Source organism: Bombus fervidus, chromosome 11 (genome assembly GCF_041682495.2).
Source record: "Bombus fervidus isolate BK054 chromosome 11, iyBomFerv1, whole genome shotgun sequence".
NCBI classification, from domain to species: domain Eukaryota; kingdom Metazoa; phylum Arthropoda; class Insecta; order Hymenoptera; family Apidae; genus Bombus; species Bombus fervidus.
The window spans coordinates 12,155,126-12,183,094 of record NC_091527.1 but is presented as its reverse complement, the minus strand read 5'-3'; the positions used below and the strand labels follow the sequence as shown (position 1 = coordinate 12,183,094).

The following is a 27,969-nucleotide window of genomic DNA, read 5'->3' as shown; positions in this document are numbered from 1 at the left end:
TATCGATATATGTATATATATTATTATTAGAATATGAAATTTAATTAAAAAACTACAGTACAAAAATGAAATTTGTTGTATTCCACGTAGTTTAAATATATATAACATAATTATAGACAATTATTCATCATTCCACCAATCACACTTTACCGTCTGTTCCATCTGGAATTGTCAAGTAAAAATAATACACGTTCGCCGTTGCAAACAAACAATACAATTATGACACGAAAGTTCTATTTCCTTCGTGCAGTAAAATTCTTTTCGATATTTAGATAATAAAGTTGTGATATATATGCACACAAGGTCACATTTAATGGTTGTTCTTTTTTTTATTATATAAAATATCGTGGAAATGTATTCATTGATTGCAAAGTTAATAGTTTTGGATATTGTCGTCATGATAGCAGCGCCTCGTTCATTCTAGTTGGATCTACAGCTGTTGATACGTAAATTGTTGGTGAAATAAGTGTCAGTGAATATAACATTCGGAAAGAGCAGCCTTTGGGCTGAAAAAACAATATATACAAAGATGAGAGAGGCCGGAATAATGTTAATAAGCACAGCATTAACATGTGTTGTGATAGGCAACGCGTATTATCAAAGAAAACAGTTTTATCCAACAATAGTTCACATAACCAAATCCAATCCTAGTATGACGGTAAGTTTCGATGTTTTCTTTTTAAAATTTTCTGTTTATAAACGTTATATTTGATTATACATATACATATATTTCTGAATGTTCTAACGATTCTTCCGTTTGTTTTCTCATGTGAAATTTAGGTAATCTATACACAAGGTTTGATTGTAGTATTTATGATAAATGCTTTCTTTCGAAGGATATTTTTTGGTACCCTACGTGCTGCTGAACTTGAGGTAAATATATAATGTATTTGTTATCATCAAAGTTAAAAAATGTGCATATAAATATACATATACTAAGAATTATTTCTTTATAGCATTTGTTGGAGAAAGTATGGTATGCAGTAACTGAAACTTGTCTAGCATTTACAGTATTTAGAGATGACTTCAGTCCAAAATTCATAGCACTATTCACACTTCTTTTATTTTTGAAATCATTTCACTGGTTGGCAGAAGATCGTGTAGATTATGTAAGTAACATAAGTAATTCAATATATATTTCATATATAATATTTTGTTTCATTTATTTTCAGATGGAAAGAAGTCCTGTAATAACTTGGTTATTCCATCTTAGAGTTGGTACTCTATTGGCATTATTATTTGCTATAAATTTAAGCATGATTCATTATGCGTATAATACAACAGCAACAAAAGGTCCCTCAGTGCAACTTGTTTTTGGTTTTGAATATGCCATTCTTTTAACTGTTATATTCAACATTAGTGTAAAGTATATATTGCATACAATAGATTTGCAAAGTGAAAATCCATGGGACAATAAACCAGTATTTTTATTGTACACAGAATTAATAATTGGGCTGTTGAAGGTGGGATAAAGTGATAAGATATATTCATTAAATATTTATAAAGTTATTGATTTAATATATCTTTTCTTTCAGGTTATTTTATATGTTGCTTTTGTCACTTTGATGGTCAAATTATATACTTTACCTTTATTTGCACTTCGTGCAATGTATTATACAATGAGAGACTTTAGGAAAGCGTTCCACGATATTGTAATGTCACGTCGAGCTATCAGAAATATGAATACATTATATCCAGATGCTACGGCAGAAGAATTAGCTGCTGCTGATAATGTATGCATTATATGCAGGTAAAATAAAGTTACTAATTCATTAAAAAATGTAACTTCTCAGAAATATTGATAAAACATTAAAAATATACTACATATTACAACATTGTACAACATTTAATAAAAATATACAACATTTTAGGGAAGAAATGGTGTCGGCAAGTAAAAAGTTACCATGTAATCATATTTTTCATACTGCTTGCCTTCGTTCTTGGTTCCAACGTCAACAAACGTGCCCCACATGCCGCTTAAATATTTTAAGACCTGTTAATAATAATCAAAGAAATAGGCGACGAAATCAAGCACAAGCAGGACCACAAGTACCTCAAGCTCCACAAGCACCAGGATTTAATCCAATTGGTGTGTATATTTACGGTTATTTTTACGTGTCCACGTTAAGAAAAAAAAATCTAAGGTTTATATGTTAATAATGTTTATATGTCAATAAAGTTCAAGTCCTCCCAGCATTTTGGGCTGGGATGCAAGCTCCAGGGGCACCAGCAGCTTTACAACAACAGCAACAACAGCCACAACAGCCACAACAGCCACAACAGCCACAACAGCAACAACGGCAACAACAGCAACAAGCTTCAAATGCGACAACACAGCAACAAGCTCAAAATAGTGAGCCAAATACTGCATCAACCTCATTTCAAAATTTAGCAGCTAGTGGTGTACCGTTGTTTCCCACCATTCCCCCACCATTCCCAACTATGGTACCGTTGCCTCCTATTCCTACGCCACCGCCGAACCTTACAGAATTAAGCGAAGAAGAACTTAGAGCAATGGAAGGTAATTTACGACAAGCCGTTGAAGCTAGAATACAAACGTTGCAAAGAATTCAGCTTCTATTAGATGTTGCCAATGCTATGATGAACCAATATCAAACAGCAGCTGTTACTGCTAAGTATGTACGAATTTTTTTGCAGCTTAATAAAATTTAAAAATAACAATTAATATTGTTATTTCATAACATGTTAATTGCAGTATTCCAGTGCCAACTGCAACAAATGACACGAATGTTGCAACAGATATTTCTTCAATGGTAAAACAAGGAACATCTAAAACTGCATGTCCTGAACGTAACAGTGAGAAACTGCAAGATAACGCTGAGATGAATGTTCCTACCGCAAATTCTCCTAATGATAATGTAAATACGTTATCAGGTAAAAACAGCAATGATGTAATTCCAGAATCATCAATTAGGAATGACATGGAATCTTTAAGTGAACAAGAACTGCTACGAAGACGTAGGCTACAAAAATTTTCAGCTCATAAATGTTCGTAAAATTATGTGATAATTTGTGTAATATAATTGTACCTTGATCAATAATAGGCCTGATTGCAGATACAATTGATATTCGAAAAAAGATGTAACAATTATGATTAATAGCTTGAAAGTTGAAGTTGATACTATGATATTAATAATCACAAAATATCAAATAATCATTTAAAGGAAATAATATGATAAATTTTTCTTTTCTTTTTTTTTTTTTCGCAAATTATTTTAGGAGCAAAATGTTCATGAAGCAAGTCATGCAGATTATGACTAGTTCTTATTCCTTAAATAGTATGCGTGTATATATCCTTTCTACGATGTGTTTTTCCGATATATTTCGTAAAAAAATAATTTTTGTATCGATTAAATTGTTTCTGTATGCTTTATCTAAAAGTGATTTTAATTTATCATTTTTATCCCACAATTTCTATATCATAAAATATAACTTATGTGAAACATCCTATCAGTCTTGTTTGTGCTACATACAGGCTAATGTACAGATTTTACTAATTATTACATATTAAGAATGTTTGTATCTGTACATGGGATTGGTAATGTCAGTTATAATAACATGACTGTAAAATAATTGTTTTAAATAACTCTCACTATGAGTAATAAATTTATCTGTCTATTTAGTAGTGCTTTTGTTTCCATCATGTAAATTTGTATACATTTATAAGTTTAACATATGCAAAATTATTTGTAATAATTTTGAACAATAAACATTAAATAAGATGGTAAAAATAAGCACAAAATAAATTATATTATTTATAGGAACAAATTAATATGAAGTTCCATGATAACTATAAATGTAATTATTTTAAATTTAAAAATAGATAATATATGTATGTGTATAAATATAATTAATAAAAAATATATATAGGTACAAAAAAATACATATATATATATAATATAGTTTTTATTCGTACAAAAGAGAATTTTAAACAGAAGTACAAGTAAAAAAAAAAAGAGTATTACATTTATTTCAATAAATTACGATGTTAAATATTGATCTAAATATAAAAACTGGATAAACAATAGTCCGTGTTTTATAATATTTCGTTACTCGTTAGCAAAATAGTATGATATAATTAATTTCCCTCTAAAGGGAATTGCGAAAATATTCATATATTTCTAAAAACTATCACATATATAATTGTGATCATAACATTTATAAATATCGGAAAAGATATAAATAAATAATCATTGTTATTCATTAAATGTTATCGATCAGTGGAAAGATAATTATAACCTTATTTTTCCATACTGGAAATGCGCAAACTCGGTAGGACTGTAATATAGAGATCAAATTCTATTGTGTGAATGATTACTATTTGTAATTTAAATTATTATAGAAAAGAAAAAGGTGTATTAACGTTTTAAAAATATAAAATTTTAAATCATTCAGACTTCATAAGAAATTTTTACTGCTACGTAATTATTTATAAAATGATAAGTATTTTTGTTAATATATGTAATTCTTTGCATAAAACTTTCTAATATTCAATTTTATTTCAGGTATCTGAATATTTTTACTTTTTCTTCATAATTTTGATCAAATGTATTCTTTTATTTTTTGTGCTTTAGTTTTCGTTTAATTAATGTAGTTTAATTAATTTGCCAATAAGCATATATGTTATATATATATATATATATATTCAATATATAAATATACAATACAATATTTAATCAATTGTAAATATTGCAATATTATGTTTTTTTATATAAATAAAATCTATGTAAAGTAAGTCTATGATATGATATATCATTCAAATATCATATGAAATATCTGTATCTATCTATCTATCTATATGTATATGTGTGTGAATTGAAAGAACACAGAATAGAGAAAGTAGAAAACAAGAGAGACATGAGATAAATAATACAATTTTGTGTAAAATCGTATCAGTTTTTTACTAGTAACAGTGAAATGAACTAATAAATTAACTAATATACAACATAAGGGATGAACTAATATTGATTAAGGATACAAAATGGACAAGTGAATGATATCAATAATTGAAACGTTTAATTAATATATCAACAACTTAACATTTCATATTTAATCTTGAATTAGCTTAAGGACAGTTTATATATTGTAATAATGAAGGTAATGTTTATTAAAATACTGTTCTTTCATATTACGCGCTAAAATCCTTGAGATACACGAGGCGAACCCCGTAGCGCGTTGTTGTGATCTAACATGGCGGAGTGTAGTGTTGTGGCTGCTCAGTGTCTATGTCAATTTTAGAGTGATCTTGCTTAATAAAAAGGAAAGGATTGCAATGGTCGATGATCGCAATACCGAAAGAAATCGAGTAAAGTAATCGTGTACTTATGAGTATTTCTATTACAAGAGGATTGAGTTTAATTTGGGTTTGGTTTCGTCGCGGGAACCGTACACAGCGGTGAGAGAGCACGCAGAGTGCAGTCTTCCCAGCAACAAAATTTTCTCCTGACCTTCTACAGACAACAAACTGGTCTATCCGAATGACTCAATGAACAATCGAGATTTAATCGCGTTTCTTATACACGACACGTGATAACGAAAACGTGCACGACGTAAAGTTTTCCCGCGCGTCCTGAGAGGTTTTCTTGGCGCAAGAATCAGGCTTATGCAACGAAGAGCGCATAAACATCTATTACGGTAAACAATCTTATCCCGTCAATCAAACTCGAAGGGATGTGAACTAAATGAGATCATCATTGCCTGAATTTTATCTCAATAATTTTAGTAACGAAACTCTTAATATTTGTGTAACTTCGTAAACGAGGTCTTTTATAGAATTAGTGGGAAAAGCTAAGAAAGGACATATAGGCTGATAAAGTCTGTAGAAATTGTCAACAATTGTTATTAGAAATGAATAAAGATCCCTTATGGTATATTTATTAATTAACAATTACTTCATTTGTTTTACCCAAGCTATTTAGAAAAGAAAATAATCTTATGTATGTGAATCGGAACATTAAAAGAACCATATATATATTTAAAGGTGTGTTTGTCTTATAAAATTAATGTTGTAATAAAAAGCCTTAATGGGTTACAAAGGAGTAACTGAGAGATCGATATATGCAGATTTCAGTGCATTTGTCGATATATCAGAGAGTTGAGAATCATTCATAAGTATATCTAAAAAGCCAAAGAGTTGGTGAAATTTAAAGGGATGCAAGGTAGCTGGTGATATTATAAAATAGTGTGTATAAGTTAATTTTTACAATATGACGGACACACGTAGAAGAGTGAAGTTATATGCACTTAATGTTGATAGACAATGGGATGATCGTGGTACAGGTCACGTTTCTTCTTCATATATAGATAGACTGAAAGGAATTTCACTTTTAGTCAGAGCAGAGAGTGATGGTTCAGTTTTGTTGGAAAGTAGAATACTACCTGATACAGCATATCAGAAGCAACAGGTAATGAAATAATGAAATCATTATAAATTTTTAATTCAATATTTAATTAAACAAACTTTTCATGTAACAATTTTAATTAAGAGTATAGTAAATAACATGTGGAGAATTAATCAAATTATAAAATACAGAAATTATAAAAAAATTATTTGTTTTTTTATTTCAGGATACTTTAATAGTTTGGTCAGAAGGAGAAAATTTTGATTTAGCCTTAAGTTTTCAAGAAAAGGCTGGCTGTGATGAAATTTGGGAGAAAATATGTCAGGTCCAAGGAAAAGATCCATCTGTAGAAATTACTCAAGATATTGTCGAAGAGTCAGAAGATGAACGATTTGATGATATGTCTGATGCTGCTCCTCCAATAGAATTGCCTCCGTGTGAGTTAAGTCGATTGGAAGATATTAACGAACTTATAGGAAATTATTTATCTTCACAAACGAGGAAAGATAAATTAGCATTGGCTTTGGAATCAGAAGGCTATATCAAAAAACTATTAAATCTGTTTCATACTTGTGAAGATTTAGAAAACATTGAAGGATTGCATCATTTGTATGACATATTTAAAAATATTTTCCTACTTAATAAGAATACATTATTTGAAGTTATGTTTAGCGAAGATATCATTTTTGATGTTGTTGGATGTTTGGAATACGAGCCAACATTACCTCAGCCAAAGAGGCATAGAGAATATCTTCGACAGTTAGCCAGATTTAAGCAAGCAATTCCTATTACAAATGCTGAATTATTAGCTAAAATTCACCAGACGTATCGAGTTCAATACATTCAGGATGTAGTTCTACCGACCCCGAGCGTATTCGAAGATAATATGTTAAACACATTGAGTAGCTTTATATTTTTTAATAAGGTCGAAATAGTGACCTTGATACAGGATGATGAGAAATTTCTTACTGAACTATTTCACCAATTAACTGACGAAGCAACATCAGATAGTAAGAGACGAGATCTAGTTCTTTTCTTAAAAGAATTTTGTAACTTTTCTCAGAATCTACAACCACAAGGAAAGGAGGCCTTTTATAAAACTTTAACAGCACTTGGTATTTTACCTGCTCTAGAAATTACTTTGGCAATGAATGATGCCCAAACAAAAACAGCCAGTATAGATATTTTGACTTATATTGTGGAATATTCTCCAAGTGTTGTGCGAGATTATACATTGCAACAAATAAATAATACAGAACAGGACCAAATGTTAATAAATGTAATAGTTGCTCAACTCGTTGGCGATAGTGACCCAGAGTTGGGTGGAGCTGTACAATTAGCTGGTGTATTACGCCTGCTTCTTGATCCAGAAAACATGTTGGCTTCCGTTAACAAATCAGAAAAGACTGATTTCTTAAATTACTTCTACAAGAATAGTATTGGAACATTGATAGCACCATTATTAGCAAACACAATCGGAGAACGACCAGCAAGAGAGGATTACAGAACGGTACAGCTTTTAGGATTGATCTTAGAGTTACTATCATTTTGCGTAGAGCATCATACATACCACATTAAGAATTGCATACTGAACAAAGATCTGCTTAAACGAATACTGGTTTTGATGAAATCAACACACACGTTTTTAGTATTGTGTGCTTTAAGGTTTATGAGAAAAATTGTAGCATTGAAGGATGAATTTTACAATAGATATATCATTAAAGGGAATTTATTTGCGCCTGTATTTGATGCATTTGTGAGAAATAATGGTAGATATAATTTGTTGGATTCTGCTATTCTTGAAATGTTTGAATTTATTAAACTGGTAAGCACGCATGCATACTATAAAATCTTTTATAAAGTTACATGTTTTATTTCTAACACATCGATTAATTTCATTGTAGGAGGATATTAAATCGTTATGTTCGCACGTTGTTGAAAATTTCTCGAAAGAATTGGAAGCAATTGATTATGTACAAACATTTAAAGCTTTGAAATTAAGGTATGAACAGCATCAAGATAAGTTAAAGGATCGGGACAGAGCAGCTCTTGACAGGTATATTTCTGTTAACGAACGACATTTATATGAATTAAGAAATTTTTAGTAACATATACTATTTGATTGTGCTTGTTTAGCGTTCCATCCATATTGAGAAATAGCCGATACAGAAGGGACCAGAGACAGTTAGATGAAGAGGAGGAAATGTGGTTCAATGAAGAGGAAGACTTTGACGAGGGTGAGGCGGTCGTACCCGCAGCAGCAGCAGATCTTGTGCCTCCGGCTTCTGCGAAAAAGCAGTCATCAACATCAAACTCTGCGCTTAATCCCACCCTTGCAGATTCTAAAAGTCATCATCAGCAACAACAGCAACAGCAGTCCGTGTTGAACAATAATACGGCTAACAATAATATTACCTCGCAACAATCACAAATCAATAATACTACAACAACAACAACAACAAACGAATCTCCTATTACTTCTGAAATAAATCCAAATTCAACCATTGGCACAGTAGAGAAAGCTGGAACTGCACTATTTAAGAAGGTAATGTCTTGTTTCATTTTTAAGAACATCTATCTATGAAATTATATCCTTAATTTAAAACACGTATTTAATAATGCTAATGTTAATAACATCTTTTAGGGTTTGGTCGATTATGAAGGAGATTCAGACGAAGAAGAGGAGGATACGGAAGTAACACCATCTCCAAAACGGCAAAGATTGTCATAGTAGGCAAACTGGAAGAAAACTGAGGAATTTGTGATTTTTAATTGCTGCTATACCATTTCTGGCCCTTCTACTTGCACAAAGAAATCGACTGAGAGAAAAGATCATACTGTAAACCTTTTTATAACAGATAAAGGACTATTCTCCTTAAGTGAGTGGACGTAACGAGGATACGTGTTCACAATGTGGTGAAAATGACATACCTCTTTGTGCTTGTGTGTATAAATGTACGAAAGGATCGGTATTGGACGCAGGTGGGTGAAAGGGTCTAAGAAATGGGATATATATAATTAGGATTAAAAGAAAAAAGATGATGAACCAATGCGATATAAAGAAAGAGAGAACTTTCTTTAAATAAGACACGATCATAAAATTGTGGCATAATATTATATGACCACATAAATGTTAAAAATAATAAGATTTTAACAAGAAATAGTCCATTCCACGTTGTCTGGAAACACCCCATGTATTAGAAGAAATTATTTCACGAATAGGCTAAGAAACTCTAGCCAGGCCTAGTGGTTCTTACAAATACAGAGTTTCTAAGCATATGCTTAGATTCATGTAATAATTGAAATTGTGACTATATGTCATATTTACATCTATTAAGAAGAAACTTATTATGTAAAAAAAAAATCACATGTAAAAGTACATGATGTACCGCACAAAAACAACTAAGTGTTTTGTTTTGCCATCCATAAATTTTCTTATTCGTGTGATGGGCAATTAAGACCTGTACCTAAAGGGGGTCAGACATCATGAAACTTTATCCAATTTAACGGAAATAGTATTTAGTTTGTATATATATGTATATTTGTAACGATTGTAAAACAACCTTTCGTGGGTAAAGCAGAAAAAATGCGATTCCTTTACAAATTCAGTTCCCAATTAAGGTTCTTTGAACGAGCTTTTCGGTTGTCAATGTAAGTAGTAGAAATTGTACAATAAACATATTTGATTTGTGTATATTTACCAGTTTGCACTTCATGTCCGCAATTCACTCCTCGATGTAAAAAAATAGTATATGTGAAAGTGTTTTGCAATCTCGAGTATTAAATATAAACTATGGTATAAATTATTCGTAACTAATATGGGTAAGAATAGAAGCTTGGTATTATTGTACTTTGTAAAGAAAAGATAAAAAAAAAGAGGAATATTAAGTATATATATCTGTGCAAATTTATCCTTGCAAGATTTCATTATGTATAATATTTTCTCTATTGTCTAGTTTCATCTAAATTATTTTCGATATAAATGTCCCCTTTTGTTTTGTAGCAAAAAGAAAGAAAATGCATAATAACGAAGTATTGAAATTTTAAAGTCAACATCGACGCCAATGAAAATCATGCAAACGATGCTCAGTAAAAGATTATTTTTGGCGCGTTAATGTCATATCAAGATCGAAACGGAAGTTGATTGATCTACATCAGCTCCAGATAAGAGTATCTACTTAATTTTTTAACTACTGATACACAACCGAGAATGCTGGTATTATAAGAGTCCGAGCTAACTTCCTTTTTTTGATTTACGTCAATATGAGTTTCCTTGGAACATTTTTTCATTTCCTATCTCGTTTTTTGAACATTTAATATTGTTTCAGAAACGTGTGCCTCCATATCTTGATTGAGTTCACTCAAACAAAAGAGGAGCAGAAGTATTATAAGCTACTGTATAAATTTTTCACGTTGTTCTCCCATATACCCTGAACAGAGTTTCTAAGACTGCTTTAGACCTGTATATGTATATTGGACATTTTTCGTAAATACCACACATACACGTACCGTTTATGTACACATATACATATATATTAACTTATGATATTAAAAAAAAGATGAGGAATCTTAGAAGTTAATTCAATCACGGAACGCAAGCGAAAAAAACCTGTGAATATCAAATTAGGCAAATTCGCTGGAGCTGAGTGATATACATGTTGTACATAAGAAGAAAGAAAAAAATGGAAAAAAGAAAAGAGAAGAGTGTAACTTGGATTAACCATGAAATAAGGAAGAGAAAAAATGAGGGAGAGTATGCATGAGAGATAGAAAGAGAGTGTGTGTGTGTGTGTGTGTAGGTGTGTGAGTATGTGAGTGCGCGCGCGCGCGTGTGTGCGAGCGAGAGAAAGGGTGAGAGTGAAATGTAGGAAAAGCTAACGATTAATTAATTAAGAGGATATCGAGTAATGTTATTCTTTATGTGTTTTACATAACATTCGTGATTTATTCGATAATAACAGGAGACGAGAAAAAATGGTAAAGAACTTGCGTTGAACGTACTTTAAAGAGGTCTGTAAGTAGAGGGAAGAACACTGAAAAGAAGAACAAAAAACGAATCGATATCTAATTGTAAGTGATACTAGAGTAAACAGTGCGATCGTAAATGCTATGAAAGCTAAATTTCATACCCACACAGAGACATTCACATGTACACATGTATTTCACATTTGTTCATTGTCATGCGTCGTTCTCATTGCTATTGCTTTTCCTTAATTTAATGTTCATTGTATCCCGGTGCTTCGAGTCGTACATGTATAGCCAAAAGAAAAGAAAAAAAAAAAAAGGAAAAAAGAAAAGAAAAGAAAAAGAAAGAGATGAAATCGTCGAGTGCAAGTTTTGAATTTATATTATATTTCTCAAAGAAACGTGTTATTCGAGTATTCGAAGATTAGGAAAGAAGATATTCGATTAATCTTTTTCTCTTCTCTGTTTTATTCCAGCTTTCTCTTCTTTTAATATGTACGAATTAATTGCCCCTTTCCCCCCCCCCCCCTCATAATTCGCTTTTGCAGACGGTTTAAAATTTGACAAAATTAATTTTCTCTCGATCAGGAAGAACGAAGTCGATTCTTACGGTTATATATGTATATGCATTCATATATGTACATATACATATATACACACATATATTTAAAGAGACCCGTTTAATCTAACTGTTGAAAATAGTAAATAGCATGTAAATACTTTTTCAGTGTTTTCTTTCTGATTTGAAGAAAAAGGCAGTGAAACGTTTCATGTAAGATCAGCGCCGGCGGAAATCGAGAAATCTTACAATCGTTATAGTTCGATGTAATGTCGTACGATATTACATGATATAAAAATAAAATACCACGTGTTAAGAATATAATACGTTTTAATTATATGTACACATATTACATACACACATACACACACAGTCAGAGGGAGAAACACCTTTTTATATGAGAAGTTATTCGTAAAAAATTAAAAGAAAAAGCCATGCGAAGTAAGAGCAAGCATGAAAGGAAAAATTAACAGAGGAAACTTTGGTTTAATGTGTAGTATGGTAATAGTTGAATGGAAAATTCAGTGGCAAATGAATATTTTGCATTTTATTCTAGTGAAGTATGAACGACGATTGACTAGATGAGCTAAATAAGATGCGAGTTAAATATAAGTGGCGGAAGGCGAATACCCGAAAACCATCAATATTGATATTTTTTAATTGACCAGATGTTTCGTAAATTATATTTTAAATTAAGTTTTCGAACGTTAGAAAAGTATACGATGAATTTTAAGTTTTGCAAGTACCGTGTTTTCTATCAGAACGAGTTTATTTTACGTTTAGTTTCAGAAGTGTTGAATTTACTTTGTTACTTTATCAATCAAATATTAAATAGAGTTAACATTCGTATTTCGCCACGAAATTATTTTCACCTTTATAATCGGGCAGATAAAAAGGAAAAAAAAAGAAAAAGTAAGAATGGCAATTGTGTGTTACATGGAATAGAAGTATGTTGTAGAAGTGCGAAGAATATTTAATTAAATAAAACTGAAAATGATATAGAAAAGATTGGTCGATGAACGGAGTCATACTTACCTCATAATCAATGTTTAATCGCAAGGAATAAAACGAAGGAAGGATATTTCTTTGTATGAATGTAATTGTCATTGATTTTTCAGTTCTAATTGTCCAATTGTGATTTATACAACTTGTGCTGTTAGATAATTACATGTAAAACAGATTTTCCAGCGTATTTATACCTATTTTTTCTGAAAGCATTTTTTAAAAACTGTGTGTTACGTCTTTTACGTAAACTTCGCATTCTCTTCTCTTTGCATCGATCAAACGAGAAATTTGATGAATTTTAGTGTATATAAAAGTAACGAAGAAAGAATATCGAAAGATTTACGAATGGAAATCATCTCGTCTATGAAGTGTATGTGAAATATTTGAAAAGTAATTATTCTCTTTTTGTTTTTTTTTTTTTTTTTTTTTTTTTATTCATATCACTCGTATCCTCTTAAAGATCTATACAAATTGCTATTACAAGAAGAATCCTATGCTCTTTTTTTACTTTTTTTCATGTTCCAGATTATGAAATTTCTCTCACGAGTAAAACTAGTGCCGATGATGCATGATGATCGTGCGAAATTCATCGAACGACTGAGAGAACATAATGCAAGTGACCTTAAAAAATTGTTTATCATTTTATCGGTATTCACAAGCGAAGATATACTTATACCCAAACTGTAACGATATTCGTCAGACTTATCTAAACAAAAGAAGGAAGAAAAACGATACAGTAAACATTTGGAATTGTATAAAAAAGAAACGACTTATACTCCCTTTGTTCTTGTTAAACATACTCATTTAGTCTTACTCTGCTACTAGGTTTGATCATTTTAATTCTTTCGATGTGTGTAAACGTTGTATCCTTGTAAACTTCTTCGCTATCTTAATACTACAACGTAACGACTATAAAAAGAAAAGCTGATGCAGCTGTATAAAAGTTCGCTGTGCATGAAATTTATCAGAAAAAAACGGAAAAAAAAAGAGAAAAAAGAAAGGATAAAATATCATCATTTTATCTGGATAAAACACCGCCGTCCCGATCTCTTTCGTGTTAGAGAATCGTTATTATTGGCTCGTTTGCTTACGCACTACCTCTGCTTGGAGGCGAGCAGCGAGTACTTTACGTACTTGCAATATGGACGGTTCCAGAGGTTCCGATAATTTTAGTTCTTGTTCTCCTTTGATCGTGGCTTCCGCTACCGATCTCGCGGAACTCGGCCTCGATGGATTCATTTCCAATCGTTGACTTCTTGCTTCTTTCTTCAAAGCTACCAATTTATCGCGTCTGGCTTTTAAATATGCCTGCCTCTTTCTTACGTCTTCTTCTGATATCTAAAATATTAATAAACATCTTAATGAATTTGATTTAATTATTCTTATATATATGATTAGCTTTTTTTTTAATGGATACATTTGGTCCTTCTGATTTTGATTCGTCCGTGGACATAGAATCAAGAGGAACCACTTTATGGAACCTTGGAATATCTGCTTCTTCCTTCTTTTCTTCTTCCTCCTGCTCCTCCTCTTCCTCCTCTTTCTCTTCGTCTTTCTCTTTGATTTTGCTTTCGTCGTCTTCTTCTTTTTCATCATCTTCTTCCTTTAAAAATGACTGTGTACGATCCCTTTCAGGAGTATTTTCCTCCTGGGACGCTTTTAGAGCTTCTGCTAACAATGCTCGTTCGTTGTTATATTTAGCTGTTAAACGCTCGTGTTCTTTGATCAACGAAGTTTCCGACGATATGTTCTGGTCTTCTTCCGAATCATTCTCCAAAGCGTGTTTTCTGTACATACATTTTCTCTAATTAATTTCAAGTTAAAGATCACAGAAAGAGAGAGAGAGGGAGAGAGATTCGAATATTCAATTTGTTCCTATATATAAATAAAAATGACCAATTACCAGTTATACACTTACTGAATGATTTCTTCCATGACTAAAGGATCTTCGTTCAATACACCTGCTTCATACATGAAAGATGCAGGTGTAAGACCATACTTCTGCTCGATCATATTCAAAGCTTGCAGTTGAAGCTCTAGATTCTTTTGAATCATCATTCTTTTGAATATCTCGTACTCGTTCGCCGCCCATATTTGCTCGAACAAGTTCTGAAACAAGTATCAAAATTAATATACATTGTATGTGATTTTCTGTCCTGTGTTCAAGAATCTCTTTGACTCGCCTGTTGGAATTGTATAGGCATTTTTGTATACTTATTCACTGTACAGGCGTACTCGAATTGCTCTGGAGTGATCCCCATGTCTTCCATGAAACAACCAAGCAATAAGTCCACCAGATTTTTGTACTCCTGATATATCTTTTGATACTCATCGTTTTCCTCGACGTCCGCTTCAAATACTGTAAAAAAAAAAAAAAAAAAGAAAAAAAGCAAGAAAAAGACAAAATAATGGAACAAAGTATAGCGAACGCTTGTGAGAAAGCAAAAGGTTCGTTTTTACAATTTTTAGTATCGTACTCGTATTTCGAATAAAAATGGCAACTTCTTTTCTTGTAATATCTCGTATAAATTTAGTAGATTTAAAACAAACAAAAAAAAAGAAGAAGAAGAATTTCATCTTAAGGAGCATCGGTCTTAAAGAAGAGATAGAGATTATAGACTACATAGAAAGATTTATCGCGAAAATATCTCGACTTACTGAGTGACTTCTCTTCGATGAAAGTGATCAGAGGCGCGGACCAAATTGGACCCTGAAGAAAACCAATCAGGGAATCGAAGACCCAAGCGCTGTCGTCTTTGTCGTTCATTCTAACGCGATACGGAGGATTTTCTTTTAGTATCACTAATCGATCGATTCCTTTGGAATTTTCTTCGATTTCGTCGAAACAAAGTTTGTGATACGCATACGTATTATTGGTGTCTCCTTTTAAGCGTAGTCATAGTTACCATACGGCAAAACACTTTACTTTAGACTTGCGCGAACGAACAGAAGCGATATCTAAAATAGATAGAAATCTACACGTTTGAATTTTCTTTATTAAAGAATAACATTTTTACAGGATAGGTATAATATTAATTACATACAAAACATCCTTGATTCACATTCTGGTGTTCTTTATTTATTATACGCAACTTGCTCGCTATGTAAAACTCTCCCCGTTCTGTAAAACAACTAATTTATGTTACTTGTTTATAATAAAAAAAAAAAAAGATAGAGAGAGAGTGTAGTACCACTTTTTGTAAGTTCCTGAAATAAGATGGTGTTCTGTTCCGTTCCGTTCTGTTCTGACAATTACATATCATTTATTCGTTAGGAACGAGAGAACAAACATATATAATATATTATACATATGTATATATATATATATATAAAACTACCTTTAATTACATGTATAGAATATACATTGCAAAGGGAAACGCGTTCAAAACGCGTTAAATGTAATTACGTTAATGTATATACAAAATACAAGAGTATTACGAATCGACAGGATGTCACTCTCTGCAGGCTTTTGAGATTTCATAATTTAACATAGCAATTATTATTAATTCGTATAAAATTATAAAATAATTATAAAAACAAAGAAAAGAAACGCTCGTCTATGATATAAAGGAAAGATATTCGATGATATTATTTACAGTGTTTGTTCTCGTTTCTCGTAGAATTATAAAAATACTAATAAGAAAAGGAAAGCATACTTGTGGTAGTATGATAAACTATGTACAACGATATAGTCACGATCTTCGGAGATCTACAATTGAAAATTATGTTGAGAATGATTCAAGGTATTCGTCGACATCGTATGGGCCGGGTGGGATGGCGCCGGTGTGTAAAGGCTATGATGCGAATGAGATTTCGCTCTGGAGAGTTCGCTGTAGCGATCCTGTTCCGGTGGAGCGACCAAGAGCACCGGCCGCAAGGAGAGGGATTTTCGAGAACCAGCGACGCTCTGCGCCTCGTTCACGTACCCTGGGTTTACTTCACCTAAAGCGAGACGAAAATTATTTTGTTAAGAATAATCGATATATTTTAATTCGCGTAGAGAAAGACCCGTACCTTTGTACAAGGAACCGTTGTTGAAGGGTTCAGGTTGAAGTCTGACGTGCCTGGACGCTAGAATAAAAGCGAGCGCGGCCAAGGTAGCAGCATCTAGTGCCGCGATTGCTGCTAACGGTATCGCCCATCTAACGGCGCAAGCTCCTGGATTGTATCTGTCAAATAAAATTACCGATATGCAATAACATTTTTATTGACATCCAACCGACAAAATAACAAGATGATACTCGTTACGCAATTGGTAAAGTAGCTAATAAAGTTATTATTATAGTAATTAAGTATCGTAAAAAGTAGCATCTCTTAGAATTAACGTCGCTCTACTATATATTTACATTTACCAATGTAAATTTTGAAATTGAAAATTATCATGCATGTATAAACGATTTGAATAACCATCTTTTATTCATTTGTTAGGAAATTTAAATTTCCGCTACCTGGATGCAGCGGCACCGCAGACAGCTCGAATTAACGGCGAATCCCAGCCCAAGGGATAAATGCAAACTCCAATCGCCATAGATATTGCTGAAACAAACAAAAGAGCATTATCTCTCGAACAACTATTGCTCGCTAGCGATAGTTACCACTGAAAATGGTAATATGGTAAATTTTTCAATTGCTAAAGCTATTCACGTCTTATACTCGAATCCTACGACTTCCTTCTTGAAGCTATAGTTCATTGAACGGGAACATGAGTAACGTGGCTGGCATTTCAGCGAACTATCTTTCTTCGCGGATGTTCTGTGTTAGAGGTCAGCAGTGAAAGGTACTGATCTTGCTTTTTTCGCGTTCGTTAATTTTTCATAAATCAAAGCCACTTACGCCAAGAAAAATGAGGTAAAAAATTCGAAAGGGAAAACTTTATCGATCGAAATCAAATAGCAATAAAATTGCTGTTAAAATTTTAAGCAACTATAAATGGTAATTTTGAAATAATTTAATGGAGTTTCAAAGTACTCGCGAACAAATATATTTCCGAGCTTCTCGAAGCTATAGAAATAAAATTAACGAAATAAAAAATAGATAATCAGAATTGGCGCAAATCATAGCGCAAGTTATTACGATCGTATTCTACGCAAAGTTTCCATTTCCGATTCGCTGTATGATCATGATATATGTATGTATTATACCGTACGCTCACAATCAGTTTCTGGGTGAAACGTTTCCCTCCTCCCGTAGCTGATTCACATTTCAACCACTGACTTTCACTGTCGGCGTACGAACCAGCCACGATCGCGAGTAATACTACCTTCGATCAATAATAATGCTATTTACAGTTTTTCATCTCTGTCATCAATGATCTCGATTCTTACGTAAAGCTTATTTCCTATTCAAATGTCTTCCGGTTACTGGTATTTAATACGTTAACTTTAAAAGAGGATTTCTTCTGAAGATAATTAAAAATTATAAAGGAAAAAAATTGTAAAAAAGAAACGCGGTTTATTTTTTTATGGTAGTACTTTAAAAATTAAATTATCTCGAATGAACAACTTTTGAAATTCTCTCCTCTTTCTTGATTAGCGTTGAAAAAATTTCTCTTTCCCAAAAGGTATTGTAATTTTTTAACGGTCGATGAAATGAAAATTCTATAGAAATAAATTTTGAAGCTTGCTAGAGCAAATAATTGCCTATGAATAAACATTGTGAACCTATGATCCCGGTTCAGTGCTTTTGTACGAGCTGCCGTCTCGTTCGTATCGATTAAAGATTAGAGAAATAAAGAAAACTTTAGTCGAACTAACCGGACTCTGAGTAATCAAGCGCAAATTCTTTAACTAGGTCAACATCGTACGAACAAGTATTTTAGATCCACTAAATATTATATTTAATCGTTTTAATCGATATCATTATTTCCATCATACCATAAAAATATTTTAATGAACAATTTATAGAATCGAATTAATACTAAATAGTATTATGAAATAAAATTCACCCCAGGAGAAGAAATTACTTCTTTTCATTTTGCTTTAAATTGAAGTAACTTACTTTAAATATTTTGTATAGCTTTGCATATTATACGCGTTCTATACTGTACACTCGCATCTCCTATAAGTACATCATAGCTTAATCCCAACAACACTTCTACAACATTTCTAACAAAGACGCTATAACCGAATACGTTAATTGCAGAGGCATTGGTCAACCGGTAAACTAACTGTCTCCGGTTATAACGGTCTATTCTACATTTCCTTCTAAAACATCATCACCCTCAAGTTCATAAAAGGATGGGTTTTCTCCTTAAATTCGTGTTTCCTAGTGATACGTTTTGTGTCATCGGTACATTAGTAACTTTTGAGGTAAATCTTGACTCGTAAAATACCGAGACTCTTTCGTTATAACGTTATTGTATTGCGTATTTCGCAAGCACGGTTTCGCGGACAGGAAGCGCTTTCTACTTGCAGAAAAACACAATTTACGATAAGGAGTTAGCTGTTGATCGGTAGGAGACCACGACGATCTACGTTCATAGCAATCTTATATACAGTAATAACCGATCACAAATTGGCTAATTATCGAGACATTACGCTATTTTCAATTAAAAGAATTAGTTGGAATAGCGACAGTCGCTATTAATAAGTTACTATCGTACTTTATATTCATTCTATATAGATAAAATCTAAGCGATTCGATGCAAATTTCAATTAGTAGTGTTTAATCAATCAGTAATAATTGCCGAAGATCAATTAGTTACGGATTTAAGATAGAAAAACAGAAAGTGCAAGAACGTAAAAGGAGAATGTGGAATGGTACAGTATTATGAATGACTATTTCATCACGCTAACGGAACTCGAATTCTTTCCAGTGAATAAAATTTAGTTGACAAACGAGGTTCGCGTAGCGCGTAGAGGGGCGTGCAAAACGAAACGGTTGCATCACTCCCTGACTCGATAGCCTCGGTGCATCACCGTAATTTTCAGCTACGTCGCGATGATAAGGTATTACGCGGACGATTACGGCAATAGCCCGCGAGAACACCCGGTTGCATTATACTTTCTAAAGCGATGCTCGATTCTCCTTCTTTTTTCCCTTTGAGCTCGGTGATTATGCAATGATTACGCTTGACTTCTTCTTTTAATCTATCACAATATGTGTACGCAATATAATGCGATTCAGATTGGAGAGATTAAACGCAGCCATTTCGTGAAGCATGCATTTTCGAATCATCCTAAGCATCACTGATAGTTGTATCAGTTTCGTCGCTGGTATTGAACGTTACGTATAATAGTAATGCATATTTAATCCAAAATTTGAATCCCTCGAAATGCTGCCATACTTAAAGAATCCTCAAATATTATTATATTCAAGTTACTTCGTTCGTATGATACAGTTTCCGTCGTCAATAATTGACAGTAATTACCTGAAACTACTTGCATCCAGGCGCACAGGTAGAACACAGTCGTACTCTGGCAGAAGAAGAAGAGAAGCATCGCGCAAATCGTCAATAGAGCTATTATGACAGCGACGCCGACTAGAATGGTGCTTACTCTGAAGGGAATGTTCGCGATTGTCGACAGATCATCCAATCTGCCTATACATTCCTCGCCCAATTCACCTAGAGAATCAAACGAAGAAATAATACTAATTAAACGAGTTTTATGAAAATTACGGTAACGAGATTTGATATTGGGAAAAAATTAATTTACCATTACCACCGTAGCTGCATCTGGTCCAGAGGCCGAATCTTCCTGGATTCTCGTGTTCCAAATCGCCCAGCCACTCCGGCGTGACAAATGCCACGACTCCGATTATAGCGTAGCATATGGTGAAAATACCCCAGAGAACACCGATCGCCTTCGAATTACGAATATAATTCGTCGCGTACATATGAGAGGATTCCACGTACTCTATCTTCGAGCCCATGTTGTCGCTAATGAAATATATTTGTCGATTATTTTCTATACAATTATAGTAACTTTTTCTAACTACCAAAATACGAATGTTACGATGAAACGAGAAAAATAAAATATGCGATGATATCGTAAAAAATATTTCCAACGATAATTTCTTAATATCATCAGGCAAGAATTCAGTTTTTCCTAATTTAATGCATGTGGATCGTTGTAATCATTACGAAGACGATCTTATCGAAATGAACGAAGGCGGAAACACATACTCCTTCGCCAATAGATCGTCTTCAGCGTTTCCTCATCACCGATCCTGCAGCTTTACGTCGAGACCCAGTGTACGTTCTCACGTTAAATCGGTGCCAGTGCCGCCCGTGACATTTACATCGGAACATTCACCGATCGCCTTAGTAAGGTGCAGCCTGTTTTTCCTTGCAACGATCTATCGATCAGAACGTAACAATACGCGACTTCTGTTAACCGTATCATTTTTCTTATGAGGACTGGTTTGGTCAAAGGCTTACTTTTCTCTCTCGAGTTACATATCGAAGAGCAATACTTGTGTCGTAAGTGTGATAAAAGGACTGTCAGAATTTGCTGATTAACATAGCACAGGTTTGTAAACAACGCACAGAACGGGGCGCGCTTTTTCGATCCCGTACGGATTCGAAATCGAAACTAGCTCATTGACCTCGATCAAAAATTATGAAATTCAAAATTCTGAACATAGCTTGTACACGAATTAAGGCACAATGTGCACCAATACTAATGCATAACACATTGTATTGCGTATTGAGAAAGATATAAGGTGCTTAGACTTCTCGGATCTCGAAAAATTAAAACCATTCCAGTTTCATTAGAAAGCTATTGGGTTTATACACTCCAACTTCTTCGCAAAGTGATTAATTTAATCCTTGACGTACCTTCGCCTCTCCCTTTCGCTGAACTTCGCTCAAGATACCTCCAAAGACATCTGTTTCGAATTTTCAATCACCCAACTTCACTAGTTCACTGAATTCTATTGCCTGAGAAACCTTCGATTCTCTTTGATACACTGGACAGAAATTAAAAAAGCAAACTTTGTATAAAACCGGAAGGGATCGAGTGAAATATTTATTTGAAAGAAAGAAACTTGTACGCGCGAACAGGATCACGAGAGGAGATGGAATCGACGAGGACAGAGAGATACGACGACAGTCCGTTGAATTAGCTCACATAGCTTCTGTTAACTACGAGTCGACGCGGCTGATCACCTCGACGAATCGAAAATACGTCTTAAAGGGGACAAGTTATGATAGCGCAGCGTATAGCTCAAGATGGCTGTTCAGGTGAACAGAGGTTGCCAGGTAGATAGAAAGAAGGGGGACTAGCGCGAGAGAATGAGACGAGGACTGTGAATGGGGCCTCTTTACGGGCCCTGGGCTCAAGAGAAAGGCGACATCGCTACAGAACATTGGGAGTAGGGATACCGACTCGTACCACGTACGAAGTACGTGGACTCTTCTTCTTCAGCCAGTCCTTGCTGATATCGAAAAAATAAATAACGAATGCACTGTTATTCCCGCTATTCGTATACAATATAACATATTTTTAAAAGATATCGATTAAATGAGAAATCTTTTCTTATTCCTCTTTGTATGTATAATAACATCGGTGAACTTCGAAACATTGGTAATGTTATTTATGCAGTTCGTTATTTGTAGTCTTCAAGCGATAATGTAGAAAAATCTGAACATATGAGAAGAGTGAATTCTGTAATATAATTTAATAGTATGTCGGAGTTAATGTCAAAATAACTTACATATTCTTTCACATGATACCGGATTGTATATACATATTTTCGCGATGACGTGATAACAATGCTGATCGTACCTCTTGAATTTATCGTACATATTTCCTTTGAAACACGACCAAGCATTTTTTAATATAAACTGAAATTATATAAAGGGAACTCTGATTACGTACTATTAGGAACTCATGAAATACTAACGATAATATAATAGCATTAGTAGAATACACGTTTTGTAGAAATGGCCCGATTTTACCTTTTAGTAAAAGTATACTACTTTCCTTGCTCTGATTTCTACAATTTTGAAAGTTAAATGACTGAGAAAGATCACGATTACTTGCGGTTTTGACTTGATTACGTTTTTATTAGCCTCCCCTTGTTTCTATCAAGACCGCCGTGGGATATATTCCTTAATATGTATGTATATTTTTTCACAAATATTTGAAGGAAAAATTCGTTCAGTTTATATTCATATTTCAAGCAGGCTGTGTCCCAAGTGAATTATACCGTTATCAAAGAAATTCCCTATTAAATACATTCTATCGCCAACTACATTATCATTTAAGGTATGTTTTGAAAATATTTCTAATCTCCATGCGATTTAAAAATGGCTAATAGAACGGTAAAAGATGCGAAATCTATTAGAGGTACAAATCCGCAATATTTAGTAGAAAAAATAATTAGATCTCGAGTGTACGATTCGAAATATTGGAAAGAAGAATGTTTTGCTCTGACTGCGGAACTTTTAGTAGACAAAGCGATGGAGTTGAGGTTAGTAAATGTTTATTGTCGAATATATGCTCAAACAAATCGTTTTCCTTCGTGCAATCCGTTGTCTAAGTATGTTTGCTGCTAAAACATATTTTATTTACAACTCTTGTCCACGTTCGATATATTTTAATAATTTATGTCAAAACATAACCTATTGTGAATGAAAACAAACATATTTTAGATATATAGGTGGTGTATATGGTGGAAATGTAAAACCAACACCATTCCTCTGTCTAATATTGAAAATGCTTCAGATACAACCTGAAAAAGATATTATAGTAGAATTTATAAAAAATGAGGAATTTAAATATGTCCGTGCACTAGGAGCATTGTATATGAGATTGACAGGATCTTCTTTAGATTGTTATAAATATTTGGAACCATTATTTAATGACAATAGAAAGTTGAGAAGGCAAAATAAGCAAGGTAAATTTGAATTGATCAACATGGATGAATTTATAGATGATCTTCTTAGGGAAGAAAGATGTTGCGATGTTATTCTACCAAGAATACAAAAAAGACATGTTCTTGAAGAAAATAATGAATTAGGTAAGTCTTTTAAATTTATAAATGAAAATATATGTATGAATATAAAACAAATGTAATTTAATGTTTCTTATATTTTATAGAGGCAAAAGTGTCTGCATTAGAGGATGATATGGATGAAGGAATAGAATCCTCAGAGGATGAAGAAATACCTCCGGTCAAAGAGGATACTCGCAAAAGGACAGATGACCATGACAGAGACAGAGATCGTCATAGAGACCGAGATAAAAGACATTCGCGTTCCGATAAAAAATCTGACAGAGAAAAGCAAAGATCGAGAAGCAGGGACAGAGACAGAGATAGACGAGAACGTAAACGGAGTAAATCTCCTAAAAGCCATTCATCTTCGCATAAAGACAAGGATAGAGATAAAGACCGGCACAGACGAGACGATAGAGATAGGGAAAGAGACCGAGATCGAGATCGAAGACGAGAACGTGACAGAGCTAGGCATTAAATTAAAACACCAAGGTATGACAAATGTTTTACAGGATAATTTACTTTTATAACTATCAGGTGAATAAAAAAACATTACTGATACAGCTCTTGAATCCTTTTTATCGTATGTACCGCACTTCGATCGCGATTAACAGCAGTGTGTAACATATACAAAGGAATATGTTTTGTATTAAAATTATAGCATTTATCGATATAAACGCTACACAGTAGCTTATAATACCCGTACATTACATGTTGTAAGTGAACGTATTTGTTTCTTTTTAACGTTATGCTATTCGTTCTACCTGGAATCATTACTTTTGACTTAATAAGGTCATGAAACGATGGCTGTTGCTTTTACTCTTATTTACAAAATTTCAGAGAAAATTTATCACTGTGATTGTTAACAAAGAACTGTTCCATGATTTGTAAAGTTACGATTTGCTTGTTAAATGATATAAAAAGATATTGTATTGTAAGTAATCTGTTTTCAACAACACAATGACAAGTTTTCTCAAGCACCATGTAATAAAATAAGTTGAGAATGTCATAGCCTGTCTATAAATGTACTCTACATTACATGCGTAATGTCTTTAAATATATACATAAATATGTACCTTTACAGTACCTTTCATAATTAAAAAACAGTGAGCAAAGTACACTATCAATGCATGAAAAACACGCGAATGCATCTATCTTGAATGCAATAATTTTTCCTTAACGATTTATAGTTCATCAGATCAATGTAAACAATTACCAAATGATGCATCTCGCGTCAATTCGAATTATATCCATCAGATAAACACTTTTATGTCTTTTTAAAACTGATTATATCGATTTTTAAAATGTGGGTGAATTTAAAATAAATAATCTTTCTTCCTCTTTTTTTATCCACTTTAACAATTTACTCACGGCCTCAATTGCATCAGGTTTTGTTACAAGTGGTTCAAATGTAACATATAATTCAAAACCTAGTGTTACCTATAAGATACATACATATTAGTTGCATATCAAATGTACTGTGATAATTTTTACTGTACTATATATTATATAATTAAACTTACCCATGCTAACATGGTTTCTTTATCTAATTGCTGAAATATAAGCTTCAATGGTCGATTGGGACTGTGTAGCCTGTGGTGTAAACATTGATAAAGCCCCAATAATCTACAGAAGAAAAAACACATATCACGCAAGTTTGTCATTATTATAATTTAGTTTGATTATTTTACATTTTTGTAATGTTGCAATTACCGTTCTATTTCTTCGTCTGTTGTATATGGAGGTTGAAATCCAGGACTCCAAAATTGTGCCGTGCTTCTACACTTATATAAAACGTGTCGCATTTCTGGCAATCCAATGTCAGCAGTTTTAATCGGTAGTTTATTCATGGACTCATTAATTGCTTCTAAACAATTCGTTCGCCTTAATTTTTCTACGATTTTCTATAAGTAAAATTTCTTATTATTTTTTATGTTGTTTTCTAAATACTTTATAAAGTTTCATTATATCACCTACTTGTTTTGCTTCAGAAAGAACAAAGAACACATCTCTATCAACCGTGAGCAACAATAAGCATGCCTGACAATCTTCAGCCAAATATGATACATGTCCATGCATATACCCATTGGAATCAAACTTTGGTAGACATATCGGTGTCCAGCTCTCAGCAGTCTTAAGTGACTCTGAACTGTCGACCAAATTTTGTATTATATGTAAATCCACGGGATGTAAAAAAAATTTGTTCATTCTGACTAATGTTACCAATTGATTATTAGCTAGTAGTATCGCAAATACTAAATTCTGCAAAATTTTATATTCCTTTGATTAGTATAATTTACAGACACAGCAACATATTTTAATATAATGTTCATGTCCAAATTTTAATAATTACAGCACTGTAATACCTTTATTTTACCGCATGTTTGAATGATAGTTTGCGTGATAGAACTTCTCATTGAAGGGAGTAAAGGCAAACATTTAATAGCTCCTAGAAAAAATGCTGGTTCTCTGTCCATAAAATTTAATAAGTGATCTATCAGTCTTTCACTACCAGTTAACAATCTTCTTAAGTCAAAATTTCTACGTTGATCATATACTCTAGTTAACTGTGACTGGGTTAACACAGAGATTATTTGATTATATACATATCTGTAACATAACATACTTTACTGAAGTATCTTAAAAAAGGACGACATAAAGTATTATTTGTTCTTTTATAATTACATACGTTAATTGTAATGTAAGTTGAGGTACGCTTTCAAGCGTTTTTGAGACTGCAACTAAAATTAATGGACCTTTAACAACAAATACAAAGTTAGTATCTCCTGCATGAACAGATCTAATCATGTCACTGCCTGCTTGGACAAATGAAACTAAAGCCTGCATGACACCCATAACTGTGACTAGTTTATCTTCTGAACTATATCTAGAGTATATGGGTTTCCCTGCTTGGCTTAAAATAAATACATGTTTTTTTTGTGCTAACCATGTTTTACAACGTAAAGGGTCTGAATCAATGCTACTTTGACCTAATCGTTGTGTAACATCATCCTAAAACATAAGAAATTAATTAAGTTAAATATACTTCATTAAAATGGTTAATGTAATTATATAACTTTTATCAACACTTCCGATTAATTTCTATCAATTATTAAAAACAACTCTCTTTTAATTGCGTATACTTTTTCCGGATTAAAATATATTTATAGTGTTTCACAAATACAGGTTATGAAACGTACTAATTCGGAATCATCAAGCGAATTTGTTTTTTGAAGTTCCCGTGAACTGGACGTAGTAGGCGTAGTTGGAATGTCTTGCACATCTTCTTGTATCTCTGAGATAGTGCTCGTTGTGCTTTCTTTCATTTGTCTATCGTCAATACTATTGCTCATCTCCTGCTCATACTCCTCAAAACTGTCGGTAGTGACGAGCATCGTTTCCGCAGAAGCACCAGGTTCGATACCTGGCTCGGGAATCCCATCATCGATAGTAGCAGACTCTTTCGCAGCCATTTTTTATAAAAAAATACTTCCGATCTGCCACTATTTTAAAATTTCTTTTCCCGATTGACATTTAACAGCGTTCCATGACGGATTGGCCGCCATTGTTGAATCCGTCTTATTTGGAACAGGACGGGACGGAATTGGACAGAACGCACAAACTGTTTTACACTATTGCCAACTTAAGTAAATTAGAAAAATCACTATATTAGAGTTCACGAATGTTAGCCGATTGCGTTGTTCGTTGGCCACAAATCAACATCATATTTCATGTTTGTAATCATGTTCATATTTCATTTCTATAAAATCTCAAATGTCTGCTTTTTATTGGATGCGAATGAAATACTGATAACCGATGACATATTTATTTATTTTAGGCACGTACTATTTGATAGGACAAAAATGAAGTGTCTGACACAAACGAGCAAGCAGATAAGCAAAGAGCTTATTCTATGAGCCCATGTAGAATTTTCTTTTTACTTAGATCTTCCTTATTTCCTCTCATTGAGCTACACTGTTGACTGCAATTATAAAAGTCTCCTATTATAATTAACAGGTTGTCAATTACAAATATCTTAAGATAGATTTCACTTTCTTCACCTTTTTGATCTTAACTTCTGTCGAACTTAATTTTGCTCCATCTACAAAGCTTTTTTCAGTAACCGACAGGGAAAAT

At 33.0% G+C, this 27,969-nt stretch overlaps 6 protein-coding genes across 8 annotated transcripts; 3 read left to right on the top strand and 3 right to left on the bottom strand.

Annotated features, from left to right (window-relative positions):
- Positions 1-170: 170 nt before the first annotated feature.
- On the top strand, positions 171-3,401 carry Sip3 (septin interacting protein 3). Its single transcript, XM_072012817.1, has 8 exons — positions 171-658; positions 781-873; positions 957-1,109; positions 1,173-1,463; positions 1,536-1,750; positions 1,872-2,089; positions 2,180-2,636; positions 2,717-3,401. Exons 1-8 carry the CDS (start codon positions 530-532, stop codon positions 3,015-3,017), a joined length of 1,857 nt encoding a protein of 618 aa, XP_071868918.1. The 5' UTR covers positions 171-529; the 3' UTR covers positions 3,018-3,401.
- Positions 3,402-5,184: 1,783 nt separating this feature from the next.
- Positions 5,185-10,056, top strand: Flfl (serine/threonine-protein phosphatase 4 regulatory subunit 3 flfl). Of its 2 annotated transcripts, XM_072012998.1 has the most exons (6): positions 5,185-5,655; positions 6,085-6,425; positions 6,589-8,187; positions 8,267-8,418; positions 8,499-8,907; positions 9,007-10,056. In XM_072012998.1, exons 2-6 carry the CDS (start codon positions 6,228-6,230, stop codon positions 9,091-9,093), a joined length of 2,445 nt encoding a protein of 814 aa, XP_071869099.1. In that variant the 5' UTR covers positions 5,185-5,655; positions 6,085-6,227; the 3' UTR covers positions 9,094-10,056. The 2 variants fall into 2 exon arrangements, with proteins under 2 accessions (XP_071869099.1, XP_071869098.1); XM_072012997.1 differs by having other exon boundaries at positions 5,185-6,425.
- Positions 10,057-12,669: 2,613 nt separating this feature from the next.
- Positions 12,670-16,072, bottom strand: LOC139992285 (cilia- and flagella-associated protein 36). The gene is made up of 6 exons (XM_072013003.1): positions 15,936-16,072; positions 15,550-15,849; positions 15,075-15,250; positions 14,810-15,000; positions 14,309-14,678; positions 12,670-14,229 (listed from the first exon to the last, which is right to left on the bottom strand). Exons 2-6 carry the CDS (start codon positions 15,656-15,658, stop codon positions 13,963-13,965), a joined length of 1,113 nt encoding a protein of 370 aa, XP_071869104.1. The 5' UTR covers positions 15,659-15,849; positions 15,936-16,072; the 3' UTR covers positions 12,670-13,962.
- Lhfpl (LHFPL tetraspan subfamily member 5 protein) lies at positions 15,868-22,647 on the bottom strand. Of its 2 annotated transcripts, XM_072013006.1 has the most exons (7): positions 21,671-22,409; positions 21,017-21,189; positions 20,547-20,770; positions 20,261-20,455; positions 17,340-17,427; positions 16,906-17,060; positions 15,868-16,833 (listed from the first exon to the last, which is right to left on the bottom strand). In XM_072013006.1, exons 3-7 carry the CDS (start codon positions 20,761-20,763, stop codon positions 16,601-16,603), a joined length of 888 nt encoding a protein of 295 aa, XP_071869107.1. In that variant the 5' UTR covers positions 20,764-20,770; positions 21,017-21,189; positions 21,671-22,409; the 3' UTR covers positions 15,868-16,600. The 2 variants fall into 2 exon arrangements, with proteins under 2 accessions (XP_071869107.1, XP_071869108.1); XM_072013007.1 differs by lacking the exon at positions 21,017-21,189 and having other exon boundaries at positions 21,671-22,647.
- Positions 22,648-22,864: 217 nt separating this feature from the next.
- Positions 22,865-24,395, top strand: Prp38 (pre-mRNA processing factor 38). The gene is made up of 3 exons (XM_072013005.1): positions 22,865-23,307; positions 23,489-23,856; positions 23,937-24,395. Exons 1-3 carry the CDS (start codon positions 23,144-23,146, stop codon positions 24,308-24,310), a joined length of 906 nt encoding a protein of 301 aa, XP_071869106.1. The 5' UTR covers positions 22,865-23,143; the 3' UTR covers positions 24,311-24,395.
- Mon1 (vacuolar fusion protein MON1 homolog) lies at positions 24,328-27,451 on the bottom strand. Its single transcript, XM_072012999.1, has 7 exons — positions 27,033-27,451; positions 26,522-26,844; positions 26,199-26,442; positions 25,810-26,094; positions 25,546-25,736; positions 25,356-25,458; positions 24,328-25,272 (listed from the first exon to the last, which is right to left on the bottom strand). The coding sequence occupies exons 1-7, from the start codon at positions 27,303-27,305 to the stop codon at positions 25,132-25,134; spliced, it is 1,560 nt and encodes a 519-aa protein (XP_071869100.1). The 5' UTR covers positions 27,306-27,451; the 3' UTR covers positions 24,328-25,131.
- Between the last annotated feature and the right edge of the window lie 518 nt (positions 27,452-27,969).